Raw genomic sequence first — 26,133 nt, 5'->3', positions numbered from 1 at the left:
CTTGGCTCTGGAGGCTGCTTGTTGCCGCCACCTCTACTAGCAGCCCATTTCTCTGCACTGTCAAGCAATGTTCCACGAGTGGATACAACCCGCGTGGTGTGGAGAGACGCCTGCGTGTGTCCAGAGAAGCGGATACAAGCATTCACCCAGTCTGCAATGTGCCATCAGTCCTCTTGGGCACACACCTGTGAGTGCGCGGCTGTGAAGAAAGCCCACACTTGAGCACGGCGCCCGCAGTGAGGCGGCTCCAGCTGCCCCACCGCCCGCCCAGCGCAGCAGCCGGGCCGTCTGGTGGGCGCGCGGGACCAGCCAATTGTGGTTTTAGGGGCGCTTCCCTCAAGACCCAAGAAGACGACACCCTCGTGCGTTCGCTGGCCATCTGCTTATTCCCCGTGAAGCGTCTGTTCACACCTTTGACTCTGCAACGGGGCCACTTGTCTTCCTTCTTGCTGAGCCTGCGGGAGTCTTTTATATTCCAGATACGAGTCCTGTGTCACGTATGCTACCAGCGCTGTCTCGGTCTATGGCCCACTTTCTTATCCGTGCCCTTTGAGGAGAGCAAATCTTGAATGAAGCACAGTGTATCAGCTCCTTTTGTGATAGTGTTCCTCACGTCCTCAGCAATCCGCTACTCCAAAGTCATAAACCTTTTTAAAGCTGTTTTCTTTAGACTTTGTTTTTAGACTTGTTTTTGTCTAGACTTTTTATAGCTTTCCAACTAGGTCAACAACTCGTTTTGACTGAATAGGTGATGTTCAGTATGAAGGAGAGGTTGGAGTTCATTTTCTCCCAATCATGCAGTTGTTACAGCACTATTTGTGAAAAAGATTAACCTGTCCCCACGCCAAATGACCCTGGCGCTGTGTCCACTGGGAGCTGAGCACCTGAGCCTGCCCTGCACGCTGTGCGGATGCTGCTGGAAGCCAGATGGTCTCTGTCATGCTCCGGAGTCATTGCATTTCAGAGTCAAATGGCTCATTCCTGTTGTCAAAAGTTGCTGCAAATTTGGCTGGGACTGTACTGACTACGGATGCATCTGGGGAGGGTGGACACCCACAGAGCCCAGCACAGCAGGGCACGGCTGAGGGTCCACACCTCCTCAGCCTCCCCAGTTCCTCCCAGCAGCGCTTTCACACTGTCAGTGTAGCTCTTCACACGCTCTGTTAAATCATCCCTAAGCAGCGTGTTGGAGAAGGAAGTGGCAGCCCACTCCAGTGTTCTTGCCTGGAGAATCCCAGGGACGGGGGAGCCTGGTGGGCTGCCGTCTATGGGGTCGCACAGGTTGGACACAACTGAAGCGACTTAGCAGCAGCAGCACGTACCTCTTTTGTTACTGTAAATGGTACTGTCTTTTAAAAATATTTTTTAATGTAATTATCTTTGATATTATATTTTTAAGTTTGTTGTTAAACTACTTGTTGGTAACATACAGAAATAAAGCTGATTTTTGTATACTCACTGGGAACCTGCAACCTTGCTAAACTATTTTGATCTAGTAACTATGTAGTTTTCTTATGATTTTAATATACACAAATACGTCATTTGTAATTGAGGAGAGTTTACTTCCTTCTCTCAGTTTTTTATCAGTAAGAGTGCTGCTAACTACAGGTATTTCCCCTTCAGAACCAGCACCTACCTTCCCATGTTAAACCACGCATTCCCGCGATAAAGCCCCTTTGTTTAGGAAGTACAGTCAGTCTTGCTGTATGACATTTGCTTTGAAACTGACAATCTGTTCCAACACAACAGATATATTAGGGAACAATTTCGACACAAAACAAACCTCACAATTTCTTACGGGTGATGAGAAACCAAGTCCAGCCAGCAGAACCAGCCTGAGGAGCGCTCCCACGGCCCCAGCCCAGCCGCTTCCCGGGGCCGCAGGCAGCACCCCTCCTCACAGCAACACGCGAGCTGTACCCGGCCGAGGCCCACTTCCCACCTCGGGCTCAGGCGCTGTCTGGTGTGGTGCTTTTGCCGTCTTAGCCACTTCACGCGTAAACGCAGGTGGTTCTCGCTATTGTTCTACTGCGCAGTAGAGGAAGGCTCTGGGTGGGCCCGCTTCCCCACAAGCTGCATGGCTGCACAGCGTGACCGCTGAAGAAGACGCATATGCCGCATCACACTGGACTGACTGCAATAAGCCATTCCATACGCAGGACCTGCGACCACCTTAGTAAGGTGTCAAGTCCACACTCCTGAGGGAGTCAGTCTACTTCTCTAGTTATCTGTAACGGGGCAGTGCTTGGCCTGACGCTCTCACAACGAGAGCGTCTCTGCGGAACGTTCCATGTGCATTCAAAGAATGTCTGCCCTGCAGCTGTTCAGCACTCCTGGCAGCTGCGCCACAGTTTGATGTACAATTTAAACATTCTACATGACAGACTTTCTATTTGCTTCCTCAGTTACTGTGAGGAGTGTTGGAAACTCTTGTTGGTATCTCTCTCATCAGATCCTGCATCAGGCTTATTTAAGATGGTGCCGTTCTGAACAGACCCCTTTCTCATTAGGATATGACGTTCCTCACGTCTGGGATTACTCGGGGGCAGACTTAGAGTCTGCTTTGTCCGACAGGAACGCAGGCACCTCAGCTTTCTTGCGATTGGGGCGTGCGTGGTAAGGCCCCGTTCCTTTATGTCTTGCTCGTTTCTGCACACAAGGGCCTTCCCGGGCCGCGGGACTCCGCCTGCGGCCCTGCCTCTCACTCGCCGTCCACGTGCACATGCCGCCCTGCTTCGTCTCATCTAGCGTTCATCCTTCTCCACTCTCTTTTGGACTAAATACTTGTTTACATTCTGTTTTAACAAACCTACTGGCTGCCAGCCAGATCTTCATTTTTCCAGTGGCTGCTCTGATGTTCACAGCATGCACGGTTAACTCAGAGTCTCCCTTTTGAGCACTTTCTGTCACCTCACCCATCGTGGAGCTCACAGGCGCACGCTTTTATCCACTCCCTGCCCGCTGTGTGATCCTGCTCATCTGACCCGTGCACGTTTCACACTATCGATTATCTCTGAAAGAAACAAAAAGCACATAGTCCTCTACTTACCAACCCCAGCTATCATTCCCAGCGCTCCCCTTCCTCCACCAACCGGAAACTACATCATCTTTCTTATGATGTAGTCTGATACTCATCAACTCCTTCCACTAGTTTACAAGAAAACGTCTTTATCTTCTCTTTCCAGCTTCCACTTTTAAGGGTGATTTTTGATGAACACAGAACTCTCGGCTGTTTTAGGAACTTTAAGCCGCCCTCCTGCAGGGCTTACATCACTCCCGACGAGCCGTCAGTGACCTCTCTCACCTCTGGTCCTCTGTGTGTGCTGCTTTTCCTTTTTCTGGCTACCTGTGAGACTGTCCCATCTATCAGTGGTTCTCACCTTCTGATTCTGGGTCCTGGTGCACTCTCGTATTTATTCTGCTGGGTTCTTTGGATGCTTTCCATTACCCCCTTTCTTCTGCCCATCGGTTAAGCCCATCAAAAAATTTTTCATCTCAGGTGCTGTATATATTTTAATCTTTACAAGTTCCATTTTCTTCTTTTCTGGATCTATTTCCACTGCTTGATCTCTCTCCTGGTTACGGGCTACTTTCTTCTCCCTTCTCTGCAGATCCAACAACTTTTTGCAGGATGCTCAGCACTGTGAGTTATACTGCAGATGTCTAGACATCGACGTCCTTATTTAATAAGTCGTAGGCTTTGTCCTAACAAGTAGTTAAATCATTTGTAAATAAACTTTATCCTTTTAAGGTTCATTTAGAAGTTTTGATAGGGAGGGTGTAGACCAGCCTTTACATGAGTTTACCCCTGCTCCCACGCAAGGACTCTCCTCACTGTCGCGGGCGCCCTTGCCCCTGCCAGGGCTCTCCTCACTGTCGCGGGCGCCCTCGCCCCTGCCAGGGCTCTCCTCACTGTCACGGGCACCCTCGCCCCTGCCAGGACTCTCCTCAGCGTCGCAGGCGCTCTCGCCCCAGCTGGCTGAATTCCACTGCCTCCAAATGCCCCTCCAGGCAGCCTCCAGCTCTGCTCTGCTCCCTCCTGGCGGCTCTGTTCTGCTGGACTTCCTGGAAGCTCCCCACCCTCTACCCGCACGCGGACCACCGTGCAGCCCCAGGCAAGAGGGAGCCCCGCGCAGACATGCGGAGGGAGGCGGTCTTGCCTCGGAACTCTGCCGGGGCCTCAGCCCCTGAACGGTGCTCTTCGTCCACTGAGACCACTTGCTCTGCTAGGTTCACTCCCCTGGGAAGGGCCGGTGGCTGGGAGCAAGTTGGGGTAACTTTACACTTCATATAATTCTTTCCTTCTCTCAAAGATCCAAGTCCTGCATTTCTGTTCAAAGTCTTACAAGGGCTGTTTGATACATCTTGCCCAGCCATCTGGTTATTCTCACCAGGAGGACTGGTCTGGTATAGTCATTTCAGGGTTCAGCAAACTACAGTGCTCCAACAAATCCAGCCCACTAGCTCAAAAACAAAACGGCTTCACCAAAAGCTGTAAGGCTCACAGTGCCTTAAATACTCACTATCTGACCCTTTGCAGAAAGTCTGTCAACCCCTGAGTTATTCCATCAGGGCCGGAAATACAAGTAACGGTCTGACTTGAAGCAAAGGAACCGTGTCGCAGGCTGCACTGCATCTCTCTTCCTGCTCGAGACCCGAGTCTGCACAATCGTCATCATCAGGCAATTACGCTCCTCAAACGTGGCACTAGCCACTGCTCTGGCCCAGGGTCCCACACTTCTTTTTCCATCTCAGATTTGTGAACTATTTAACCCAGGAAACAACTGCTGGCCCCATTCACGCGTGACCACCCCATCAAGCTCTTCCAGTGGCATCTTAGCATTTGGGGAGAATTCTGCAGCTACTGAGATTGTAATAAAATGTGATACAGTAAGGAGAATTAACTTCATCAACTTAACTTTGTTATGGACACACTAACCCGATACACATGCCATAACCACGATAAAATGCGTCTGACATAACAGGAAGACATTTCAGGGAAGCGCTCGATTTCAAAGGACTATAAGCACTCATTTAAAAATATGTGTGCAGTAAGGATTGTCCCTTGTTCAAAATATATCTACAAAAAACTGAAGAGTTATTTTTATGAGTATTAAATAAACACACTTCTAGTTAAATACATGTTACCCTTAACGTACAACAAATCACTGTAAAATTCAGAAGCCTACACCAACCACAGACACTCATCACCTCACGGACTCTCCGGGTTGGAGGTTCGGGCGTACCTAAGGTGGGCCCCTATGGCCTGAGGGTCTCTCTGTGGTCACAGTGAGGTCAGCCAGGAATGGCGGTCACCAGCAGGCCTAACTGTGGCCAGGACGTTTCTGAGATGGGGGCCTCAGTGCCTTGCCTGTGGACTTCTCCATAAGGTACTGACTGTCCCCCCAAGGACTGCTTCAGAGAAAGCGAGGCACGGGCCACAGTCTCTCTAGGTCACGTGTCTTCATCTGGCAACGACCCACTGGCTGCCCGGGGAAGCCCTGCCCCGTGGGGGAGGGACCAGAAACGCCTTGGGCAGCAGGCAGCAAGGATGGGGTGGGGGCACCTCAGAGGCTGTCACAGTGAGCTCACCCTCTCATTGCACAAACAAGGAAATGACAGGTCAGCTTTCCTGTTGTACTCCAGGAGAATCCTCTAGAGAATTTCCCCGAATTCGCGAGGTGTCTGACTCTGTCCACGGAGGAATCCCGTGGCTCCGGAGCCCACACCGTCACATCCAAGGGTGGCAAAGGGAGGCACCCACAGATTCAACAACCCGAGGGCACAAGTGAGTCTCTTACCAACCACCATCAGTGTGAATTCAAAACCTTTTTTCACTGATTTTCGGTGAACTTGATTGGGAAGATTTGCAAATCCAACATATCCAGGAGTTTCTGGATTTATGAACTGAGTTTGTTGTTGCTAAAAAAAGAACAATTAAACACCTTATTAGTTGCTTTTAACATATTATTAAACCTGTGACAAACATAGATATCATTAGTTTTCACAAATCAAAAAAGTATACACATAAATCAATACTTCCAAACAGTCACTGCTGTCAGAAAGCTTAAAACCATTTAAAAAACCAATCCAATGTCATTTCATGCCTACACACCGACCTAAAATAACATTTCTGTTAAGCAATTAAGCAACACACCGAAGATACATTAACTCATCTCAGTACAATTTCAATCTTGATGTGAGAAACTGTCTATAGAGTGAAAGCAAAGTCAGTCAAACTTACAAAGTAAGGCCCAACTGAAAGTGGTTCAATCCATCAAACTCAGCTAAAGAGCAGCTTCAGGAGAAGCAGCAAACAGCCCTGCGTCCTGCGGTGGCCCAGCTCCCCAGAGCGGAGCCCTGGGTGAGGCAGGCAGCCAAGGGGCGCCATGCTGGGAATCCCACCTCCCAGACGGAGAGAAAGAAGACCGAGGGCCCCTCGACAGCATGACTCGAGGGGACGCCACACCGCAAGGGCGCTAACGCTGAGGAGTCGAGGCTCTGGCTTACCGAACGTGACACGAAATCAAGACACAGCAATCGAGACTTATTAAACGTAGAAGGCAAGATTTAGAATGGTATTTCCTTTGAGATATATTAACATATTTACATGTGCATGCACACAGGTATAAAAACAATATTCACAAATGTTACAAGTGGTTATTCTGAATAAAGGAATTACGGCTAATTTTTATTTTCTTTTTCGCTTATCAAAGATCCACACTGATGCCTATATAAAAAATTAAAATTACTATGATGTTCCTGTATCGCAGTAACAAACACCCGAAGACTTAAAAATAAAAGGCAAAGAGAAACAATAATCTTGCAACTTTAACCACAAACTCTGCTTTTCTCAGCGTGTCTTTTAGAATCCACTTCTTTCAGGGCTCTGGGCTAATTTGTAAGAGCTGAATAAGCCAATTTATCAAGTTTGAGAACCCAATCAATTCCATCATGATAAATTATTGCAATTTTAAAATGATTATTTTAATGGTCTGCTAGGGATAATCTAAGGAGGCTAAACAGATCATCATTAATGCTGTTAGAAACAAACTGAAAATCTGAAGAAAGAAACCTCAAGCTTTTTAGGATGACAGTTAAACTATGAATCAAATATTAGTTATACAATGACTATAAAAGGTTTGAAAACAAAGCAGTTTCTCCTTATGCTGTGGATACGTAATGAAGTATGATCTCTTACCTTAGACATCTTTAGTGAAGTTTCGCCAATCTGTTAAAAAAAAAAAAGTACATTCATACATACACACACATATTTAATACAGTATGAACTGATATGCAATTACACGTGAGGCGCCAACAGCTTGTTTCACTCAGCTTCTTATAACATCAAATACTTCCCCAGAAATGATGAGATTTTCACCTCTCACTATAAATTAGGTATAAAAACTAAGCTAACGAAAGTGACCACTCACACGCACGTATACATAAATACGTATATATCCCACATTCCCAACAATACCTTTTTTAGTACTGCTTATACATCAGGCACTAGACATGCAGTAGGAAAAAAAGACAAATTCCCACAACCTCTGGAATTGTGTAATTTCCTTTCTCTCTCTGAAAACTTTGCACACGGAAGAGACTCCTGTAAGAGCCTGTCTGTCTGCTGCCTGCTGGGGAGGGTTCCTGAGCTCCGCAGACTAGACTCTGACCCTGGGGCACACAGAGCCAGCAGCTAAGCTTATAAGAAAAGGAGAAAGGACCGAAGGTGCCTGAAGGTTTGAACCCTGGGAGACATGGAGTGTGCTGGCCAGCCTTGGTAAAAAGTCAGAGATGTGAATGCCTTCACATCTGATTCTTTCCGGCACTTAGAAAACTCCTTTCACTTTCCTGACTCTCCATATCCCCCAGATGGATACATTCATTCCTGAATACCACACAAAGTTTCCTTTTTGAATGGAAATAGTCCTAACCAGCCCCCAGAAAATGGTTAAGTGAGGTTAAGGCCGTTAGAATTTGTAACTCTAATTCCCTGGCACGATGTCATAGAAGACAAGGGCAGAGCCTGGCTTCTCCCTTCCAGGTGCCTTGAAAAGTCAACCAGAGGGGAGGAGGGGGCTGGAAGGTGCTTCTTCCTGGGGCAGATCATCACTGAGAGTGGGGGGAGTGCTGGGTGAACCGAGCACAGGAAGGACCACTACTGACCAAGGAGACAGGTAAAGCTCCATCCAGGCTGCCCAAAACGCGTCAGCCAAGGCAGCACAACTAACGGAACCTACAAGACAGCAGGAATGCTGGGCAACCAGAGAAGCAGGAGATGAAGGGCTCCTTGGAATCAAGAACCAGAAAGGAATCGTCGAAGAGCCTGGGAACAGATCGTGGCTGTGAGGACTCCAGGGTAAGAAGACGGGGCCCCCGTAAGTGTGCCCCCTTTCCCGGCCTCCAGGATGAGCTTAACAGGGAGGAGAACGATCTGAACCGAGAAAGCCACAGCACTGTGATGAAGATGCAAGTTGCTGTTCAGTCACTGCGTTATATCCGACTCTGCCTCCCTGTGGACTGCAGCACGCCAGGCTCCTCCGTCTCCCGGAGCCTGCTCCAACTCCTGTCCATTGAGTCGGGGATGCCATCCAACCACCTCATCCTGTTGCCCATTTCTCCTCCCGCCCTCAGTCTCTTCAGTCTTCCCCAGTATCAGTGTCTTTTCCACTGAATCGGCTCCTTCATCTGCTGGCCAAAGTTTTGGAGCTTCAAATTACAGTATTCCAAATAACACTTTCTGGACCTAAAATCCATGATTTTCAAACTCAAACTGTGGTAGCTGAACTGATGAAAGGTCACAGTAGAGACTTGAAACGTGACACGGAAGATCAGGTATAAGACACCTTAGTGCACGAGGCAACTGAGAGAGAGAGAGAGAGAGAGAGAGAGAGAGAGAGAGAGAGAGAGATTGTGGGTAGAGGACAGCCTCAGAGGAAACAGCAAGGAAATGTACTTGTTAGCAGCAGGACTTCCTCCTGTGACTAAAAGGGACCAATGGAGGAGAAGAAAACAGTAGGAACAGAAGAAAGCTTCCCAAGAAGAGCAAGCCCAGGGTCTACCTGGAGTTGTGTAACACCCGAGTGAATTAAGATCTCTTGAATAAAAGGGGCGTCCTAGGGGAATACTGTTCATAGTCCAGAACTTTAAATATGAAACTTCTGCAGCAAAACCTAAGAGTTGGGGGCAGAAGTAAGACCAGAGAGCTGAAATCTTTAAGGGGGAGAAGGGAGCAGTCAGATGGAATTCAGATGGTCCTGGCAGAAGAAGCAGCGGACACCTTGCTTTAGATAATAAAGAGATAAGCATCTGACAATGAAAGAAAAGGGAAGGCAGCCATTAAAAAAAACTTACTTCCAAATTAAGAGAAAAATATGAAAGAGCAACTTGATCAAACCAGTAAAAATATGGAAAAGAAACAGAAAAATTCAAGAGTATCAGTCATCAGTTTAAATGTGAATTCTCTCCTTAAAAGAGGGGACAGGTTGAGGTGGGGTGGCGGGGAGGGACACCAGAAAACCAGGGTACATTACATGGAAGAAACACACTTCAAAAAAAGTAGCTTAAAAAAAAAATGTTGAAAACAAAGAAAGAGATACGAAGCTAGTGCAAACACAAAGAACAGGGAGAGATACTGTTAGTACTAACCAGGGTGGGATTTAAGGGCAAGTGTGGCATTTGTAACAGGAACAGTTTATAAAAATAAAACATTCATAAACCTGTACCCATGAACACTTACATCAGATAAATACATAGAACAAAGGCTAGGAAAAATACTATGCGAACTGAATGGAAGTACAGTGCAGGTGGAGGGCTTTAGCAGCTTCCCTCAGACTTGGACAGACTCTAGAAACACAGTGCAAGCAAGGCAAGGACTGTTCCTTTTGGTTAGTGTTCACAGGTCACCCTCTGCTAAAACAGGGACAAAAGGGACTCCTAGTTATTCAGAACATTCCTGGATAACCCTTGGGTCAAGAGGGTAACAAAAGCAAAGCCCTAAGTCATCTAGAAAGCCATGGAAAGAAGATAAATGCAAAAGGAACGGGACACAGCACAGGCTCTCACAGGCTCAGATGAGATTCGGGTTTTATGTATTTTCATTATTGAAGAACAATGAAAATAAAGAACTGGAAAATAACCCAACAGAACAGTAAACAAATCCAAAGTTGGTTCTCTGAAACAAATTCCTCACAAGTTCCATTAAGGAAAAAAAATTACTGCAAAGAAGGTATAATCACAGTCACAGGGGCCACAGGTATGAAGATGGCCACAAACTTGAAAATCCAAACAAATGCGTGATTTCTTAGACACTGTGAATGACCGAAACTGAACCAAGGACTGAAAACCTGACGAGACAAATATCACTGAACAGCAGAATAAAGACTACCAGTGAAAGAGGGCCACGCCTGGACAGAACTGGCGCTCAGTTTCATCCACACCTGAGCAGATAAGCGCCTGCGTGACCTAGACCCAAGCCACTATGGAAGAAGAGGAAGCGTTCCAGTTTATTGATGAAGACAGCACAACTCCAGTAACAGACCCAGATGAAGAAACGGTGAGCAAGCGGGCTGGCTGCCGGTCAATCTCACTCAAGAATATGAATGCAAATCCTCCATGGAATACTTGTTAGCAATTATAACCCAGAAATGGACCCAAAGCAGCTATCGGTGCAAGCTGTTACAACAAATTAGAGAAAACCATGTGTGAATACGTGCTGAAGACTCAGCAACCAACTCTAATAAAAACACTAAGTGAGGAAGCTACTTAAACACCTTTCAGAAACCAATGGCAAATGTTATTCTCTAAACAATAGATGCTAAATTATTTAAATTACAACCACTAATTAGGAAAGGATGGCGGTTACCACCATAGTTATCTTAAAACACTTATAAAAAAATTCCAAACATATACAAAAATAGAACAAAACCCCACATAACACCCTCAAATATCCCCTCAGCCACTGTTCCCACCCTTGATTATGAATACTAGATAGTTCTAAAAAGTTCTATTCTGTACTAGCGAGGAATACCAGGAAATGGAAATGGCAGGGGGAGGGGAATGCCATTTACAATCGAGTAGAATCAAAAGAAATGTAGGGACAACTTTAGGGAGAAAACAGGCCTCACAAAATTAATTCATTTCTATTTTTCTAAATTAGTACGTAAACGTGGTCTAACCCCAGACGGACTTCCTAATGATGTTTTTTTCCTTTAAGGACTGGATAAAATGACTTTCAAGTTCACCTGAAGAATAAACGCGAAGACAGATAGGAAGGCCAGCTGTCACAGACGTCTGCTTCAACCCAGCCTGGAGTGGCCGAGGACAGTGCCCAGTCTCTCTGGAGCTTCTGCATGCCCGCCCTCACTGAATTCGGGGCCCCTGCCTGTGCTCTGACCAGCTTCAAGGGAGCACCCTGATAACAATGGACCTGGAGCACACGTGCGCCCAGGACTGGGGCTGCCCACAGGCAAGAAGGGGACCATCACCCCTACCAGCTACCTCCCACTAAGACCCATCTTGATGGACACACATGGGGAAAACGAGACGACCACTATCTGGAACAGGATGTGAATTATTGAAAAACACTTGTCTAATTTTTAATCCTACCAAGTTTATCTTATCACAATGCATTTCTTTCATACAATACTAAGGATTTTTTTCCCCTGAAATATAATTTGGATGCACTATGATTTTCCAACAGTTTAAGTTATTAACTGATTACTCTAAGATGAAAGAAATTCAACATTCTTCTGTTGAACTTAACTACCTACTTATCAGTCAGAAAGTCTCAATCCAGTAACACAAAAAAATGCCAAGCACTGTGATTAGTTTAAACCTTGGAAGAAGATCAATCAGATCCCCAAATCTCAGAAATTCAGTTAAAGGAAAACTTTATGCACTCAGGTTGTACTCATTCTATATAACACAAATTTCTTCAAGTTCTTCTCTCCTGGACCAACGGCTTCCTTCTTCCAGACAGCAATAGCACGCCAAAACACAGAAGAAGTCAACTCTTCTAAAGCAAATGGAGACAGAGAACAGATGGCTAAAACTCGATTTTTGGCAACATAAACTTGCTTTGCTTAGTGGCATTTACGTGTGTCCATGGACCACCGCAAACCTCCCTTCACTGACATGTCATCCTTGAAGTTCCATCCAGTATCCTAACGTGCAAACAATCCTGTAGTGTAGGACTTCAGGGTCTGTGATCCCTCACGCAGAGCCCCTGGAACACTTAGCATTCAGCCTTTGGGTCTGACAGGACACCACAAACGCTCCTCACAGCAGAACGGCAGCACCCCACCATCAAATGCCCTTTCTCTAGTGACAGTGACTATCAGCACAAAACCAGACAACTAAGACTATAAAAATGGCTTCATCCCAATTCTGCCTCCAAATGACTTTTCACATTCTTTTCTCTCTGGGGAAAAAAAAAACAACAACCAACTTTTTCTTTTCCAGCAGTTTTTGGTTTTCGAGTTGGGTACAAAAAGGGCCTGAATCACATTTATTAAAGACCACACAGAGAGGTTCGTGCTTCTGGGTCCTATCCCATTTCCGTAGGTCACTCTGCTAGTTTAAGAACTGTCAGAATGCAAACTGGACAGAAAAATGAAAAAAATATAATAAAAATTAGGATAAAGTTAATGTGGAGAAGATCACTGCCAAGGTTCATGGACAGTTAGGAGGCTGCATGATGCAAAGAAAGCCTGAGTGGGAGCTACCCAACCCGGAAAGAACAGAACCTCAGACTACAAACAGGAGGAGAGGGGCTGCACGACCCCACACCATCGCTATCATCTCTCCTGAGGACGGGGGGGGGCGGGGGGCTACTTTGGGCCCTGACTTGGTCTGGAGGTATCGTGAGGATCTGAGTAGTTCGAAAGAGCTCCGAAAGTCGGCTACATGTGGGTCACCATACCAGGCAACGAGTAATGCTGGGCAGGTCCGCGCCCCTGCCCCTCGCAGGACGGCGACACACGGAGCAGCAGAGGCTGACATCGGGCCAACACCTCCTTCGGGGAAAGTCTAATCCGGGCCGAGTCCGGGGCAACAATGCCAGTACCAGGCAGCGAACGCTGGAGACAAGCGGCCCCAGACTCGAGGCAAGCTCTGGACCAGGGCAGACAAGGACCACCGCAGCTGGAACTAACAACTCAGCGTGGAGGGGCCCGTGTCCACGTCTGGGGGACCCAGACAAGGTGGGGGAGGCGAAAACTGGGCAGAAAGCCAACCGGCGGTCCTTGGGCCTTACGGAGACACAGGTCGGCCCCACCTCGGGCCTGCAGGAGAACGGACACCCGCACCCCCCCTCCCCCGCCGGCGCTCCCACCCGCCCCCGGAGTCCGCGCTGCACGGGCCTCCTCCCCCCACCCCCGAGTGCTGCCCACCGCCGAGCGGAGGGGCGGCCGGGGCCCCGCGCGCTTCCTCTCGGTCCGGGCGGGTAGGAGGGGAAGCGCCCACGTCGGCCCGACCCGCACCGTCCCTTCCGGACCACGTCCGCCTGCGAGCGCCCGGCGCCCCGGCCCCACTGCTGACCACGCCCCGCACAATTCCCCCGGGGTTAGCCAGAGCCACTCGGCTTGCCCGCGGACACACCCCGCCGCCTCCACTCGCGCCAGGGCCCCGGGGGCGGGAAGGGCCGGGGACTCGCACCGGCTAGGGGAGAGGTGAGCGGGGAGGCCCGGGGAGCGGGAGAGGGCCGGGGAGGGGGGAAGACCCGAGAGTGGGGAAGGCCTGGGGAGATCCGGGGAGCGCAGGGAGATCCGGGGAGCGGGGGGAGGCCCAGGGGGATCCAGGAAGCGGGGGGAGATCCGGGAAGGCCCGGGGAGGTGGGCGGAGGCCGGGGGGTCGAGAGGGCCCAGGAGCCCAGGCCGGCCGCCCCTCCTCGGCCCGCGTGTCTCCCGGAGCGACCACGGTCCGGAGCGGGCGCCGGCCCAGCGCCGTCTGCCCCCAGCTCGCGCCTCCAAGGCAGCCGGGCCCAACGGGGACGTACTTACCGCCGACTTGCCGAAGAACTGAGACCAACCGACCGCCCTGCCGACCCGCCCAGCGCCAGCCGCGCGCTCGCGGCCCGCCCCGCCCCGCCGTGCGCGCGGGCGGATTGAGTCATCACGCCGCCCCGCCTCCTTGCCAACGCTTTCCTCCCCGCCCCTCCCCGCCAGCTCCCAAGTGCGCAGGCGCAGCCTCGGCGCGCCCCCCGTTTCCGCCTCTGCGCAGGCGCCGTGCCCCTCCCACGGCGGTTGGCCATATAGAGGCTGGGGGGTGGGGGGGAGGTCAAGCGTAGCCTCTTCTCCTTTACCAAGATGGCGGCTCGTCCCTGTTTCGCCACAGTTCCTACCTTATGAGCTTGATTTCCTTACACTGATAAGAGAGGAACAGGTAATGTAACACTTTGCCTTGTGGATAACTAGAATGAGGGGAAGAGAGTTTCTTTAGATGGAGCTTAATGACCAGGGAGGAGGAGAGAGGCGGACGGGGGGAGGGCAGGTGGCAGTAAGAGTTCGGAACGGCCACGGGGAGGGGGGACATTTCGCATCTGAGTCTCTCCTCCAGGAAGATGGCGGCAGCACCGAGCAGGGAATGCCGGAGCTGGGCCGGGGAGGGACGGCCAGCGGCCCGGCGGGGCTGCTCTATCCCCAGGCCGCCGTCGTCTCGGTGGTCGGGCCCTCGTCTCCATTGGCTGCCGCGGGTCACGTGGGCCTGCGGCTCCTACGCGGACCATAGAGTTGGGCGCCCGTCCCCGGGGACGTGGCCTTCTTGAGCCCAGGGCTGGGGCCGGCTCCTGACGGGAGGGAGGGTGGGTGGGCGGCCCCCGTCTTTCGCTAGGTGAGGCCTGGGGGCTTCTCCAAGCCCACTGCGGCTGCGCGGCTCGGGGCGGGAGGGCCACGTGCCCGGCGGGGGCCGGCCGTGTCTGGCCGGTTTGCCCCGGCTCCCGCGACCTGCAGGCCCGGCACCTGGCCGGGAGGCTGGGCGCGAATGCCTCGACTGTCAGTAAACACGACTCTGGAGTTTCCACTAGGCGCCCGCGCGGTGCGGGGAGCCGGAAGGTGCTTGTGCCCGAAGGGCGTCCTGACGAGGCGTCTTTGGAAAGTGAAGAGCTCAGGGCCGGGCGTCCCCTCCCGGTCCACCCAGGGGACGGGAAGGGCAGCCCCTGCGTGGCGTCCTGGCGCCACGTAAAGCCGGTGGAAAGCCGGCCTCTGTGTCTTACTAAGCACCGTCCGACGGAATGTAGATGAGTCCTAGCGGAATCCTCAGGAACAGGGTGGTTTACCCTTGAGGTCCTCGGTTCGTGTCCTCGGCTGCCCTCAGGATCGCCTGCACCCGCGGCGGTGTCCGCAGCAGGACACGACGGGACGGGCGCTTCCTCTGCAGGTGGTTTCTGAGGCCCTGTTACGACGGGGTGCGTCACAGTTAGGATTTTGTCTGAGGCAGCAGGTAGTGCTCTTCTGCAGAACAAGCTCCATGTGGGTTTCTGGGAACAACCTGGGCTAATGAGACGTTGGACGAAGTCTAGTGCTCAAGGTGGTGTTTGATGCCTCTGAGCACGAAGCACCCCCACGCTAAGCTCAAGAAGTACGGTTTATATTAGAGTCCTAAAGTAGTTGAGAAGGTATTTGGTTCAGAATGACTTCCGTTGTTTGAACTCCCAGTTCTCCGAATCTGAGACATCAACCACCCGCTTATCACGAGAGTTTTAGGTTTGGAGAAAACTGAGCGTACCCCGTCAAGTCTTGAAGGACATTTGAAAGCCATTGGAAACACTGAAGATGAAACTTGCATGTAACTGCTGTTAGTTCCACTCTGTGTCACGCCCTTTCGGGGCTTGCTGCTGCTGCTAAGTCGCTTCAGTCGTGTCCGACTCTGTGCGACCCCATAGACGGCAGCCCACCAGGCTCCGCCATCCCTGGGATTCTCCAGGCAAGAACACTGGAGTGGGTTGCCATTTCCTTCTCCCTTTCAGGGCTTATCTCCTCTCTAATCAGGCTGAGGTCACCTCAATGAAGGAAAGTGCTCCTAAGATGTCGCTGGCCCTCATTCCTGGGCACTAGAGACCCCGCTGGATCCATGTCACAGCGTGCCCTCCAAGGGGCCAGGCTGACCTCTCAGTGTCTTGATGGGAGAATTTCTTCTTGAATCATCAAGTATTTTGTTTCTCCTTGGGTTTTGTTGTTTGGGGTTTCTGGTGGTCTGACTTTCACCTCATGACTACTTAAAGGGTAGAAAATATTTTAAGAAAACTTACTGGAAATGGCACTGTGCCATACTCTTAAGGTTTCTGAGGATGCGTAGGTAAGGAGGACATAGACATTTTGTTTTTTTCTTTTCCTCAGGCAGTTTGCGGTCTAATAGGGGAGATTGCCTTGTAAAGGAGTAGGTTCCAGTGTTCTAAGTGCAGCAATGCAAGTATGTACAAGGTATGGAATAGGAAAGGGGCTTCCCTGCTGGCTCAGACAGTAAAGAATCTGCCTGCAATGCAGGAGAGCCGGGTTCTATCCCTGGGTCAGGAAGATCCCCTGGAGGAGGGCATGGCAACCCACTCCAGTATTCTTGCCTGGAGAATTCCATGGACAGTGCAGTCCATATAGGGTCATAAAGAGTTGGACACAACGGAGCAACAAGCACTTTCACTTTTGTGGAGTAGGAAAAGGGGGCAGGGATTGCCTGTTGGAAAATCTTCACAAAGAACCTTGTCCTGAAACTGGGGTTTAGAAGATGAATAGGAGTTTTTCCAGGTGGACTATGCTAGAAGGGATTAGCTTATGCAAAGGGGACAAGCAACTGGTATTAGAGGTGGCATACTCTCAAGAGGTTGAGAAGTTGGTATACTGCTGGTTTTAACACTCTGACTTGGTGTCACAGGGTTGGTGAACACTCTGACTTGGACAGGATTTCAGCTGATTAGTGTCCACCAAGATGACCTGGTGATGTTTAGTCACAAGCGGATCACATAGATTCACTGTTAGTGACCGAGAACCCTTTATAGCCCTTATATATTTGGTGTGGCCCATTCAGCACACATTCATCTCACAGGGCTAACGATCAGAGAAAGGTTCTTCCTCTTCCTATGAAGAAATAACCTGGCTCCTGGAAGAAGCAGAGCACACAGCTCAAGTCCAGTTGCTGACTTGGTAGCAAAAAGTCCAAGGTACATGTTGTACAACTTTTTGATTAAGTATAGAAAGAACCTTAATGTATCTTTTCTCTTGAATTATAAAAGTGCCACAACATCGAACATTTGAAGACTAAGAAAAGAACTAAACTTTTATGTATATGCCATTTAAAAACTTGATTATATAAGTTGTTTCGATTTCTTTTTACCTTTTTGTATTTTAATATCAGAGATATTTTAGGGATGATACTTCTTGTCAGCTGCCGTGTACCAGGCGAGGTAACGTTCCTTGACAGCACTGGACGAGCCAGACTCGTCTGGGCATACTGTTGTGTTAGTCGTCTTGTTGATGCCTGCTGCTAGTTTGACAGTAATGCACTGGCCTTTCATGCTCTCCCTTAATGCTGTTTATTGGCACTCATGGTGTTTAAAGTTAAAAATTAATTTTACTTCAAACCAGGATTATATCTTCATGCACCTTTTAAAAGATCAAATAAACCTGGAAAGACTTGAAAGAAAGAAAAACTGTCGTTTTTGTTCCTCTGATCACGTGTCCTCCCTGCAGAACACCTGTCTTTTCATTTTTTAATTTACTTTCATTTGGAGGATAATTGCTTTACAGTGTTGTTGGTTTCTGCCGTACAATAGCAGCAGCGTGAGTCAGTCATAAGTGAGTAGACCTGTACCCCTGCCTCTTGAGCCTCCCTCCCCTGCCCTCATGCACCCCTCCAGGTTGTCACAAAGCACAGGGTTGAGCTCCCTGTGTCACACAGCAACTTCCCACGAGCTATTTTTGTTGTTCAGTCGCACGTCCATCTCCTAGCGAACTTCATGGACTGCAGCACGCCCGGCTTCCCTGTCCTTCACCATCTCCCGGAGCTTCCTCAAACTCATGTCCATGGAATCGGTGATGCCATCCAACCATCTCATCCTCTGTCGTCCCCTTCTCCTCCTACCTACAATCCTTCCTGGCGTCAGGGTCTTTTCTAATGAGTCGGCTCTTCACATCAGGTGGCCAAAGTATTGGAACTTCAGCTTTAGCATCAGTCCTTTCCGTAAATATTCAGGTTTCTTTTCTTTAGGATTGACTTGTTTGATCTCCTTGCAGTCCAATGGACTCTCAAGAGTCTTCTCCAGCACCACAGTTCCAAAGCATCAATTCATCAGCTTTCTTTATGGTCCAACTCTTACATCCACACATGACTAATGGAAAAACCATAGCTTTGACTATACGGACGTCTGTTGGCAAATTAATGTTGGCAAACTAGCTGTCTAACATATAGTGTATATCTCAGCGCTCCTCTCTGCCCTGCCCACTCCTCCCCACCCCCAGTGCCCACAAGCCTATTCTCTACCTCTGTGTGTCTGTTCCTGCCCTGCAAATAGGCTCATTAGAACCATTTTCCTGGATTCTATATATGTGTGTGTAAATATAAAATATATGTTTTTGTCTTTCTGACTTGATGTTACTGTGTATAACAGGCTCTAGGTTCATCTACCTCATTTCAACTGCCTCATATTCCAGGATATCTGTCTTTGATGCCATCTCATATCCGTGCCTGACTTGCTCGCTCACTCCTCTTCCCTCCCTGTCCCACACATCGTCTTCACTTGACAGGAGATGCAGCATTTCTTGTTCTCACTCACCCCTCTGCCTTTGCTGCACAAATGCCCACAGGAGGTGCGCCTTTAATTTGCTTGTTGGCCATTAGTATTTGTGACTGCTGGTATGCTGTTAGCAGCTGTGCCAGATGGTGTGATGGGACTTCTGGAGTTTTTGTTTTCCCTAAAGTTCATATGAGTGGTTTTGGTTGTTTTCTTAGTTTTCTATGTATTTGCTGCTAAAATTCAATCCCTAGTTCACCAGTTTTCTAAATCTTCTTCAAGAGACTCCATCTGTGATCTGATCAGGCTCTGTTGGCCCAGGCCTCCTACCTGCTGGAACCTCACTGCAGGCCTCACTGCTTTGGGTTTCCTGGAACCCCTGTCTTTCTCATTCTTGATTTTTCCCCCCCTTTCATTTTGATGGAGCACTTCCTCAAGGAATTGCCTGGCAAACAAAAGTTTGAGAGCCTGGATATCTGCAGTGCACTGTTCAGCCCTTGTACTCAAGGGAGAGGTTGAACATCGGTTCCCCCATTTTCCGTTTCTCAGTGTTATCCTTGACGTGTCAGCAGTTCTGATTCTTGAGCCTTTATGTCTGACTGTGTTTTCTTCTTTGAGGCTCGCAGGATTTTGTGTGAAATGCAAAATACCCAGTGCAGTGATATCCCTTGGAGTCTGTTTTCATCCAATGTCTTGCCGGCCCTTTGGGCTCCTTTATTTTGGAAACTTCTGATCTTCGGTGCGGGGTGTTTTTCTTGACGTATTTGATTTCTTTCCGTTCTCTCTCCTCTTTCTAGAATTCAACTATTGGACCTTCTGGATTGGCAGTGTGATTTCTTTAGGCTTCCCACTTCTTTCTGGAAACATTTTTGTAGCCCTCCTGTTGAGCTCTTCTCGCTTTATTTCTTAACGCTTCTCTCCATCTTTCTGTGTCTCATAGCCCCTCCTGTGTTTGCTTCCTGGATGTACTGTCTCCTCTGATCTCTCTGAGGACGTTGGAGAGTTTTCCCTGAATTCGCCGCTTGCTTCTGGTTGCTTTTTGTGCTGGGGTTCTGGCTTTCAGGGGCTCAGAGCCTTTTCCAGGCTCTCCAGTGAAGTTTGCTTGCCTGCTTACATGTTAGAGGGACCCTGGCCTCGTGGTTGGTTGGGCCCTGCCCACTGTGACACTTGCTGTGGAGGCGCCTGGCTGGGCCATTCTGTACAGCACCCTTTTGGCTTCTTTGGGTCTCTTTGGATTCTCCAGAAGAATGCCTCCCAGACTCTTGCCTGGCTTCCTGTCTTTGAGGGGCCTCCAGTGAGAGGAGAAGGCCAGGACCTTAGCAGTGGCTGTGCAGGAACTACGTTCCGCTGCCTGCAGAGTGGCTTACCGACACTCTGCTGGTACTGGCGTCCCCAGGGCAGGACTTCAGGTTCTCTTTTCCAGAGGGGGAAAAAGCCACTGCCTTCGGCCAAGAGGCCCGACAGGCAAAACAAAACAAAAAACGGTCTTTTTTGATCGTGTTTTCTTACTACTTTTGTCTGGGCGCACTTTAGCAACGTGGTTTTAGCTTACAACCTGAGTTTTGTTTATATTCCTTATTCTTCTGTTTGCTCCATTGTTTGTAGCCCAGCTTGCATTTTACTTTGTCTTAAACATGTGCTCAGGCACCCTGGTAGGAAGTGGATGGAGGTTGTGAATAGGTCAGTCTTCACAGTCAAGAAGTTCACGTGGCAAAGTGCAGAGCAAGAGTTCAGTTGCTCATGATTGAAGATGACGTTAAAATCATATTTCCCCTACGGATGGGGAAAATAAACGTGGACATTTTAGTTGATGAGGGTGAGGGGTACAGGTACACCCAGATGTCGTGGGGTGTTTCAGTAGCTCGGTTCAGTTCAGTTGCTCAGTTGTGTCTGACTCTTTGCGACCCCATGGACTGCAGCATGCCAGGCCTCCCTGTCCATCACCAACTCCCGGAGCTTGCTCAAACCCATGTTCATCGAGTCGGTGATGCCATCCAACCATTTCATCCTCTGTTGTCCCCTTCTCCTCCCTCCTTCAGTCTTTCCCAGCATCAGGGTCTTTTCCAGGGAGTCAGTTCTTCACATCAGGTGGCCAAAGTATTGGAGTTTCAGCTTCAGCATCAGTCCTTCCAATGAACACCCAGGGCTGATCTCCTTCAGAATGGACTGGTTGGATCTCCTTGCAGTCCAAGGGACTCTCCAGAGCCTTCTCCAACACCACAGTTCAAAAGCATCCATTCTTCGGTGTTCAGCCTTCTTTATGGTCCAACTCTCACATCCGTACATGACCACAGGAAAACCTCAGCCTTGACTCTAGGAACCTTTGTTGGCAAAGTAATGTCTCTGCTTTTTAACGTGCTGTCAGGTTTTTCAGTCGAGAGAGGAGCCTGGGGGTTGAAGCCCCTGGCAAGAGTGACTGAATTAAAAAAAAAAAAAGATTAACAAAATAAATAAAAAGAAATTAGAAAAAAGAAGATGGAAGCGTGGCTGAGTTAAGGCCACGCCGTGTGCTCGGCCGGAGTCCTGCTGTAACCGCCAGCAAGGAGGCCCTGGTAACAGAAAATCCACCAGCTTGCTCTGCCAGGCTGGGTTAAGCGTTCCACGCGTGAGCGCCCGTCATCCTCGCAGTGACACCAGAGGCGGGTACTGGTTCCAGTCCCTGTGCAGGCCAGGGATGGTCACACCGCAGGGATTTGGGGTCTGCCTTGGTCTTCACTCTCAGAAGTTTGCACGCTTAAAGATTCACCCTTGACAACTTACCTGGTGTTTCCTCTCAGGGTCTCCAGAAGTGATAGAGCGTTCAGGGCTGGGGCCAGCCAGGCCTCTGCAGCGAGGTAGCCATTCTACCTTGAAGGAGACACTGGGAAATTGTCCTGTGCCCTTTAGAATTTTGATTATCATCGAGTCCATCATCAGGCATTTATTTTTCACAAAGTGCATACCCGTCAGTAGATTTTCTGGGAGGAAGTGAACAAATCAGGGTGCCCAGGGCTGAAGCCGCTGAGCGCACGGGGCCTGCGCCTGCAGTGACACGCAGTCCCGTCTGGTCAGCTCTCTCTCTGCTGGACTCGTCTTCCCACCACCCGTGGCTGCCGCCCGGCTCCACCACTCATGGCTGCCCCGCAGCGTCACCTTAGGACCCCACAGGCTCCGGGGTGGCCTCCTCTTGGTTTTCCCCACCCCCAGCCTCATCTGGGCTGCAGGAGAAGCCGCTGCTAGGCTTGTGCTCGTTGTGGCCCCGGCGGTGGCTGGGGCCTGTGTGCTCGGAGGGGACTTGATGGAGGACAGTGTGGCTTCTGCGCCGTGTCCGTGACTCATTTTGCTGAGCTGCAGGGCCTGCTGCAGCCGTGGCAGCTTTCTAGGCTTGCAGGCACCGCCGCCCCTGGTGGCGCTGGCATGGGCTCTGCCTGCACAGAAGGGTTCGGAGCAGCCTCCTCGGCCTTCTGTGTGGCGAGTCAGCTCACGCCCGGGCCGCTGGAGCCCGGGAAGCCAAGTGTCCTGCAGCCTGATTTCTGTGCTTCCCACCTTTATCTTTCTCTCCGTTTCTGGCAGCTGATTTGGGTGGGGCTGAGCGTGGGGACCAAGCTCCGGAGGTGGGGCAGTAGCCTCGGCCCAAATGGTCAGGGAGGGCCCTGTGTCTCAGCGGCGGCCGCTCTCTTGGCGGGCAGGGTGCACTGTCTGCTCACCTCAGCTCAGCACCCCTGCTCACAGCTTCTGGACAGGACGGACTGGCCCAGGCTACTTCTGGTTTCTTTGTGGAGGGAGGAAACGACTTTGGTCAGAAGCTGTCTGCGTGCAGCGTTGGCTCTGCTGCATAAACCGGTGTGTGCCCTGGGGAAGTTCCGTTGCACAGACGCAGAGGTGCGCCCCTCCCGCCCCCCGGGTACCATGTGGCCTGGGCGGCTGGGGTTAGAGAAGGGGCCTGGGAGGGAGGGCTCTGCCCCGGCCTGCTGCGTCTGTCCTGCAGACCCTGGGCGTGTGCTCCTGGGGCGAGCAGACAGCTCGCAGGCACCTGGGGAGCACCGCCTGCCTGGCAACCTCCCTGCCCCTCGGGAGGCCCCCCGGGCCCCTGGAGAGCGCTGCTGTCGGGGTTGCCACAGCAGACGGCTTGGGGGAGATGGCCCAGCGCAGCACTTGCTGCCCCCAGAAGGGCCCGGCCCCTCAGCGCCAGGAGAGGCCAGAGCGGGAGAGCCAGCCGTGCAAGTGTAGAGTTAGAAACCAGTTTGAAAAGGTGGTGTGCGTTGGCAGTTTCTGCTGCTCTTGAGACTCTGGTTGAGGTGAGTGACGTCTGAGAAGCGGTTCTGCCCCTCAGGGCTCCCTTCTTAGCAGACGGGGTGTGGGTTCTGATGCCTTGAGAACGCATCGTCCTTGCTTTAACTCTCTCTCTCTAATTAAGGAAGAATAGAGGAGGATAAGGTGCTCTGCTCTTCCTGCCTTTTTGATGTGCTCTTCTGACAGTTAGGAGCCGTGCTTCCCTCGGTGGTGTCCTGTCGCTTATGAACAGGAGGCCGTGGACTTTGTTGGGACTGTAAACTCACTCTTCACCGCTGTCAGGTGGCGCCCTGAGCCTTGGACGTAAGGTGTGAGGTGATGCCAGTTTGGGGTGGACCCCCAGCTTTTGCTGGCCACTGTGAGCAAAATCAGTGCGTTACCCTAATCAGTTTTATTGTGTATGTGTTACTGCTTCCCTGGTGGCTCAGTGGTAGAGAATCTGCCTGCCAGTACAGAAGATGCAGGTTTGATCCATGGTCTTAGAAGATCCCCTGGAGAAGGAAATGGCAACCCACTCCAGTATTCTTGCCGGAAGAGCCCCTTGGACGGAGGAGCCTGGAGGGCTACAGGCCATGCGGTTGCAGAGAGTCAGACACAACTTAGTGACTCAACCGCAGCTATTCATTTCACTGTTACGTGGTAGCTTTCTCATTTCATTAGTACTTAGCTCATTTATAAATACTTTCAGATGGAATTGCTGAATTATATTGGCAGTTTTGACTTTTTCTCCTGAGTATGAGATTAGTTAGGTGGTCCTGTCGCCCTGGCTTGAATCAGTGTGTGTGAGATCAACTTGAAGAATAGTTTTTTTCCTTTAGAAACAAGGCTTCTATTTTGACACGTTTGCTTTTGCTTGGAGCTGACTCTCCCGCCCCTGAGACCAAAGTTCTGTGTTGGCTTTGTCACCGCAGCAGTGAGCTCAGCAGAGCTGCCAGGCTGCCTGTGACCCACACTCAGCCTGGCAGTTTCTGCAGCGTCCAGGCCGGATCCCACTGCAGGCAGAGTGACCTCAGACTTGCTGCTGTTGGGGGCCGTCCCGTCATTTCACACGTGCTGGAGGTGAGCGTCGTGTTCCCTTGCGATTGGTGCGCGCGGCTCTTTCTGAAAGATGGGGCAGAGGCGATAGGACGGTGCTACTGGGAGAGGCAGCTTTCTGTGGTCTTTGAAGGCACACTCGGCTCCCCGGCCCGGGAGACGCGTCGCTCCTGGAGCGGCGGGGCGTGGCGGCCTCTCGCGCTCCGCGGCTGGGCTTCAGGTGTGCCGCCTGCCGGCGCGCCGTGGGCTGGAGGGCCTGGGCGCGAGCCGCAGCCCTGACTCCTCTGGACGGCTCCACACTGTGTGTGCGTCGTGTCGGGACTGGACCTCCGAGGGAGACATGGCGTGACAGGGCTTCCTGTCCAGTCTCACGTGCATAGTTACTAGGTTACTGTTATCAGTTAGTCTGTGGCTTCGCTGAAGGTGTATGGTTTTTGTTTCAGCCTGTTAGGAACTTACTCATGTGCATTAGGAGGCTTCTTACAGGGTGCTTTTCATTCCAGTGTCTCTTTTCTTGTCTGCCCGTCTCCTCACCCCAGTCCTGCAGTGGTGGTGCCGTGTGTCTCCTCTCTTTTAGCCGTTGCTGATGGGGTGGGCAGCCTCCTAGCCCAGCCTGAATGTCGCTGCGCTCTCCCTGGGTGGTGTCCGCTTCATGCAGCGTGGCTGGCCCAGTACTGCCTGCTCAGTTCTGCTTCTTGGTCAGAGAGCAGCCTGTCGTGGCTGGCTCCGAGGGCGCATCCTTCCCGGACGTGGTGTCTGAAAAGCTCTGAGAGTGCCTCTGGACTCCGTCAGGCCTCCTGCCGCCTCTAGGGGCGCGACCCAGGAGCTCCCGTGGGGACCCTGGCGCTGTCTGAGGTGTGCTGCTCAGCACCTGGACATGCACTGTGAGCAGCTTCCCTGGCGCGGTCTGATGGTTTAAAAGTCGGCTTTCGGGAGCTCTGAGCAGATAGCGTGTAACAGGCTCTAGCATTGTCACGGTGTTTCACGTTCAGCTAGAAACGTTGTCAGGCGACATAGACTGTGGGTGAAAAGTGCGCTGATCTAAATAGTGAACTCCGTTGTCGTTCATTCACTGTGGTGTCCGACTCTCTGCCACACCGTGGACTGTAGCTCGCCGGGCTCCTCTGTCCTCCACTGTCTCCCGGACCTTGCTCAAACTCACGTCCATCGAGTCAGTGATGCCATCCAACCATCTCGACCTCTGTTGCCCCCTTCTCCTCCTGCCCTCAGTCTTTCCCAGCATCAAGGTCTTTTCCAGTGAGTCAGCTCTTCGCATCAGGTGGCCAAGGTATTGCAGTTTCAGCTTTAGCATCATTCCTTCCAAAGAAATCCCAGGGCTGATCTCCTTCAGAATGGACTGGTTGGATCTCCTTGCAGTCCAAGGGACTCTCAAGAGTCTCCTCCAGCACCCCAGTCTGAAAGCATCAATTGTTCGGCGCTCAGCCTTCGTTATGTGTCAACCCTCACATCCGTACATGACCACTGGAAAAACCACAGCCTTGCCTAGATGGACCTGTGTTGGTGGAGTGAACGCAGAGTTCACCAGATGTGATTAGAATTGGGTTTTGACTCTGAGTTGAATTGTCAGTGTCATGTGCAGCCCTGTCCTACGTCAGTGTGTTTGTTTCCAAATTAAGCTGTTTATTTTTTCTAATCACAAAGGTAGTGCTATCCTCCATTTAGATATTTAAGAAAAAAAATTCTAGCACGTACTTTCCGAGCAGTTGCAGCCATGGTGCAGGGCAGATGTTTCTGCGCCACCGGCAGGTGGCTGGGGCCGTGAAGCCCTGGCGGTGCCGGTGTGTGTCCTGCAGACGGGACACTCGGCGCAGCCGCCACCGTGCATCCTTAGCACCTGCAGGCCGGTTCGCATTGGCTCCGCCTTACCGTGGCTTTCCTGGCTGTGACGCTTAATGGTCACAAGCAGTTCTTTCGCTAGTGTCTCTGAGTGGGCTTGTGGGTTTTCTTTGGGTTAGATCAGGTTTCGCGCCTTCGGCTGGAATGGCACAGGTGTGCTGGGCCTTCTTGGCCTTGGGTCCCCCCGGGACACAGTTTCAGTTTGTCTGCTCTGGGATGGGTCACTTGAAGGTAGAGTCTGCACACTTGGC

General features: G+C 50.9%; 2 protein-coding genes across 2 annotated transcripts in view; one reads left to right on the top strand and one right to left on the bottom strand.

The window, feature by feature from the left end:
• SEPT2 (septin 2) overlaps positions 1-14,089 on the bottom strand; it is a 28,075-nt gene extending 13,986 nt beyond the window's left edge. The window contains exons 1-3 of the mRNA XM_027538178.1: positions 14,001-14,089; positions 7,202-7,231; positions 5,802-5,922 (exon numbers count right to left, since the gene is read on the bottom strand). Coding sequence (XP_027393979.1) covers positions 5,802-5,922; positions 7,202-7,210 — 130 coding nt within the window. The 5' untranslated portion in view covers positions 7,211-7,231; positions 14,001-14,089. The remainder of the gene's footprint in view (positions 1-5,801; positions 5,923-7,201; positions 7,232-14,000) is intronic.
• Positions 14,090-14,241: 152 nt separating this feature from the next.
• Positions 14,242-26,133, top strand: part of HDLBP (high density lipoprotein binding protein) — a 58,999-nt gene continuing 47,107 nt past the window's right edge. The window contains exon 1 of the mRNA XM_027538176.1: positions 14,242-14,382. The gene's annotated coding sequence lies outside the window, so the exon portion shown is untranslated. The remainder of the gene's footprint in view (positions 14,383-26,133) is intronic.

Source organism: Bos indicus x Bos taurus, chromosome 3 (assembly GCF_003369695.1).
Source record: "Bos indicus x Bos taurus breed Angus x Brahman F1 hybrid chromosome 3, Bos_hybrid_MaternalHap_v2.0, whole genome shotgun sequence".
Classification (NCBI taxonomy): Eukaryota; Metazoa; Chordata; class Mammalia; order Artiodactyla; family Bovidae; genus Bos; species Bos indicus x Bos taurus.
This window is presented reverse-complemented; position numbering and strand designations above follow the sequence as displayed.